Source organism: Palaemon carinicauda, chromosome 9 (genome assembly GCF_036898095.1).
Source record: "Palaemon carinicauda isolate YSFRI2023 chromosome 9, ASM3689809v2, whole genome shotgun sequence".
NCBI lineage: Eukaryota > Metazoa > Arthropoda > Malacostraca > Decapoda > Palaemonidae > Palaemon > Palaemon carinicauda.
In genome coordinates, this window is record NC_090733.1 from 158,571,600 (window position 1) to 158,576,795 (window position 5,196).

The 5,196-nt window shown below is 36.7% G+C and overlaps 1 protein-coding gene across 1 annotated transcript in view; it reads right to left on the reverse strand.

The window, feature by feature from the left end:
• The window catches only part of LOC137646720 (alkaline phosphatase-like), a 19,928-nt gene continuing 14,732 nt past the window's right edge, over positions 1-5,196 (reverse strand). Inside the window, exons 10-12 of the mRNA XM_068379827.1 lie at positions 5,022-5,145; positions 4,369-4,685; positions 1-1,933 (exon numbers count right to left, since the gene is read on the reverse strand). Of these exons, the coding sequence (XP_068235928.1) occupies positions 1,796-1,933; positions 4,369-4,685; positions 5,022-5,145 (579 nt within the window). The 3' untranslated portion in view covers positions 1-1,795. The remainder of the gene's footprint in view (positions 1,934-4,368; positions 4,686-5,021; positions 5,146-5,196) is intronic.

The following is a 5,196-nucleotide window of genomic DNA, read 5'->3' on the forward strand; positions in this document are numbered from 1 at the left end:
GGGTTCCAACAGGGAAAATACCCCAGTGAGGAAAGGAAAAAGGAAAAATAAAATATTTTAGGAAGAGTAACATCAAAATAAATATCGCCTATATAAACTATATAAACTTTAACAAAACAAGAGGAAGAGAAATTAAATAGAATAGTGTGCCCGAGTGTACCCTCCAGCAAGAGAACTCTAACCCAAGATAGTGGAAGACCATGGTACAGTGGCTATGACACTACCCAAGACTAGAGAACAATGGTTGGATTTTGGAGTGGCCTTCTCCTAGAAGAGCTGCTTACCATAGCTAACGAGTCTCTTCTACCCTTAGCAAGAGGAAAGTGGCCACTAAACAAATACAGTGCAGTAACCCCTTGGGTGAAGAAGAATTGTTAGGTAATCGCAGTGTTGTCAGGTGTATGAGGGCAGAGGAGAATATGTAAAGAATAGGCCAGACTATTCGGTGTATGTGTAGGCAAAGGGAAAATGAACCGTAACGAGAGAGAAGGATCCAATGTAGTACTTTCTGGCCAGTCAAAAGACGCCATAACTCTCTAGTGGTAGTATCTCAACAGGTGGCTGGTGCCTTGGCCAACCTACTACCTGCATCAAAGAATATTCTAATCCATTCATTGCCAACTTATTTAAAGTAGACATTGCTAGTTAGTCTATCAATACATCAGTAATTCCAAGTACTATACAGTACATTTTTATTTCAACGTTCTTAAAGATAACAATAGGTGGCTTCATTGAGGCCTTTTTGGGAATTAAATACTGGAAAGTTCCATCACATTTGGATAAAGCTTTGCCAGACTGCTACTCGCACTTCGCTTGTTTCTGAAAAGGAACTTTCGCTTAGGCAAAATTAATTTTTTTTATGCAAAACCTTTGGAAAAGTAACTGCATTTAGTTACCCCTAGCAAAAGGAATGTCGTAGGACTTTACTTGAATGTTTAATCCACCAGTTTTATGTCTAAAAACAACTTGCTTGTGATCGATGTGCTGTCATCTTTCTGGAAGTCAGCTATAAACGAGCACTTGTTTTGCTCTTCACCTAATAATATTGAATCAAAGAAGTCTTTATGGATAAATTCAACTGAAAATTATTCGTTACTCTTGCCTTAATTCATAAGAAAATATCATAACAGTTCCTGTTAATAGTTCTTGATCATATCGAACACTTTGGAGGGTAGGAAGAAAATCCTTACTTTCTATTACAAACTTTATTAGAACTCATTAAAAAGTCGACCAAACGTTCTTCAAAAGGCTTGAAAAAAGCCATATAAATAAAACATATCTACATGCAGAAGACAAAAAGAGACGGGATCTAAAGAAAAACTTCGGAGAAGGATAAATATGACAAGCAAAAACTTCGGTGAAAGTAAAGTGAAATAAATGCCACAGAGAGTCATTGTCAGGTACTGAATAGGTAGAAAAAGAATCTGGGTTGATTCTTTGATTTGTATGGTAACTGTTGAATCCTTGAAAATGGAGTAAAAAATAAAGAATCTTCGACATAAGGGAAGGACATAATAAATAAATTTACAAATAAAGACGAAATGGACATATTGATGCGTCTAAATTTCAAGACGTCACAAAGTTTCAAAAATTATTTTCATAAATGTTGAAAAATCATAAATTCATTAATGCCCTTGTAATAATAGGGAATTTACGTGTAACAATGACGGATGAAATAGCTATATAAGTAAAAAATAGAATTTGTGTACAGGCTGATACAAAAGTGAGTGTATAAAGTGGAGAGCAATCCTTCGAAGGATGTGATTTATATCATTCCTAGTCGGAAGGAGTCTCTTTAAAGGCTGTGAGGGATATCAATGGCCGGTTTTCCAATGAGGCTGAGCAAGCTGTCCCCTCCTACAACAGGGACGGCTCCAGCCACTCCTCCTGGGAACTTGGATCTCGGGCGGGAAGTGCCAATAGACTGAAGAATCTGCAAGGAGAGAATTGAATTATAAGTTACAGTTCATGATTACGCAGACTTACATTGTACTGACATACTTAGCTTGCACTACACCTTATGCATTTAATATATAGAACATGCAGTGTTTAAGGACCCCTATTGATAAAACAACAATAAATGAGATGAATGTAAGCAATACACGTTATCTCACCTGCTGGTCTGTGATAGAATGTAATTTTACCTGCACATACAAATAATCATGAGCACAATAGTTTCTGGTTATATTTACAAGATTACAAACTGTCTGCCAACCCTTAAGAATTCTTCTTAGGGGGCTTCCACGAAGGTTGAAGACATAGCAAACATTGTCAGTTATTATTTACAATATCTATAGACAAGAAAAGCATGCGGGTTTATAGGATGAGAAAATAATGCTAATTAGAAGAGAAAGCATCATACTTTAGTTTCACAGGATTCCTGGTTGATGCTAAGGGTAGTTTGTCGTCCTCAAAGATTACTCAACCCTTTTGTGTTGAATCTAAAGTAGTTGTATTGATAACCACAACGTATTTGAAAATTTCCGGGAAAAATGGTGAAATCTCATTGCATTCAATCTTGAATTTATCTAAGCAAGCTCACTAAAGCATTTTTATCCACACACAAAAAGAAGGTGAGGGGCAATTATTGAAGTTTCCCTAAAAAAAAAAAAAGTTCTTCGACAGGTTTTACCTTTCAAATTTGAACTCAAGCCACGCCCATCAATGGTCTCATTGCCACGAGTTTCCATAGAAAGTATCTAGAAATTTCAAGTTAACCTCAGAAGGCTTATAGAAAAATGAATGACATAATGTTGTTGATATTTTTTTTCTACCTGTTAAAAGGAACCCAAGTAGGCGAAAAGTTCCGTATGAAATAGTTTTTAAGGTAAAAAGAAAATAATGAACATTGCCAGACGTTGGTCATCCAAGTATATGAAGTAGTAAAGGGTTACCTAGACCATTATTTGCATGCAAGACCCAATCATAATTAAGAAGATTTCATTATCTTAAGCCCACATCACTGATAACAAAACCATCATTAAAATATAGAGGAAGGCTTGGTGCATTAACCATAACCAAATATGACATTGTACACAATTCTTTCGATATTAAAATCATTAATTCGATGCATAGGAACTGTTTTACGCAATACTTTCCGATAGGATGATAAAAGTTAGAGATAGTGGGTATTCTAAAAGGTAAATAAAAAACAAAGAGTCAAGAACTGCAATAACGATACAGCTGAGAAGAGAAGTCAGAGAAGCGGAAACGAATATTCTAATTCTAAAGAAACAAATTCTCCATAGTCATCTCCATGCCTACAGTTCTTACGTTGATTATAGGACCATAGGAATCTTCTGATCTCTTTTTATGTGCTATGGGGCAACAGTACACTTTGCCCAAGCAGTTTTCGTACGTCTGGCGTTGTGATGAAGGATGATACACGTTCTGCTCCCAGGGACTCAACAATCTGAAAGAGTCGGCGTCCGAAAGCGTGGTTGGACAAAGGTTAGAAAACATCGACCTTGACTTACGCTACACTTGTTTAGAGGTTTAGGATGCTGGATGTAGGATTAGGAGATGGATGGGGGACGGATAAAGGACACAAGACATGTACAACGAAACAATGATCTACGACAAAAAGATACTTTGATGCAAACAGTGTACAATTATTTGCCACAAAAACAATAATTTGGGACAACACTTATTTGTAACATAAATAGCAGTTCACAATAAAGACAGTTATGGACGTCACTTTAGAATTAGTTATAAGAATGAAGTGCAAATTTTACTTTTGTTACAATACATGAAGTCAAAAGATAAATGAAATAATGATGTTTCATGGAACACTTTAGAGCAAATTTGTTTGTATTCTTTTTGAAGCTACAGTAGATGTGTTAATACTAACTTGGGCAAATTAAGTTCTATTCTAATATCAATTTACAGTTCTACATGAAAAATTAATATATTTGAAAGAATTCGATGACACCTTCAGGCAAAAACTTTATGTACTGGTGATCTTTTATCATTTTTACTTAATGGTATTTTTGTTTAGTTCGTGGGTTTGGAATCAAAATTTCATTGGAAGTGTGATAGCCCATGTAAGTGTATATTTTGTTAAAAGGTGTATTGTAACAATGATAGACGGAACAACTAAACTATTGAACACTTAAAACGTACACAAACCAAATAGCCGTTCCATACAAAAAGAAAAAAAAAACATGTATCTATATGATTCCCAACTTACTAATGAAGCAGACACGGACTGCAAGAGCAACAAAAAACAAACAAAATAAAACGAGAAGAGACAAAGTTAGTCTGCACAATGAAAGCATTGGAATCTGACTTACTAACCCAAGTCAGACTAAACAAAGAGCTAAATCTAACAACTAGATGAGAGGTCAAGACGGAAGTATTCGACCTTACCTTTTCCTCGTTGGTTTCGATGAGTTGCTGAAGAATCGGCGATAGAGTTGGGAACTTGGGCGCAGCGATAGCACCTGCAGAAGCCGAAGAACTGCCGGAGACAACAGCAGTGGCAATAGCCGAACCTACAGACACGGCAGCGGCTGCTGCTGCAGCTTCCCTAGGAGGCTGGGGCGGTGAGATTCCCCTGGTGATTGTAGCGTGGGCGGGGCGCTCACACTTGGCGCCCAAGCTAGGGCCTATGCAGGCTGCGTAAGCCATGACGTGGGCGACGTAGTGTTGTTCGTGAGTGCGATGGAACAGGTGAGACATTGGGCCTGACGAGAGGATTGTGTGGTTAATTATAAGCTTGTGTTCCATGAGGTTGATAAATATTTATTGACCTTGTATTCAAAAGATTCTGAAAGTTCTACTGCACTAGAACAAATATCTTTGACATCTAAAGAGAGAAAGAAGTTTTAGGCTAATGTTAGACATTGATAATTAGCCCTGATTTTTTTAGAGTACTAGAATTAATCAGATAATTAATGTTTCTTATCTAAATAATTTTCTTTGAAATTTTCACAAAATTTCATAGTATGTACTAGTTGAAGGAAAACCAAAAATATATACTGAACAATAATAAGAACTTTATCTTTGTGTCTTTTACTCACCAACAGCCCAGACAGCCACGTCTTCCCCTCCATGGGTCTCGTCGAAGGCGGGCAGCGGAACAGCAGTTTGGTATTGATAATTCACATCTCGAATGTTCTGGTTTCTGGGGTCGGCTCGAATAACCTAATATGTAAATTAAATTTGATTTAATTCTTTCAGTTATAAGAAATATCA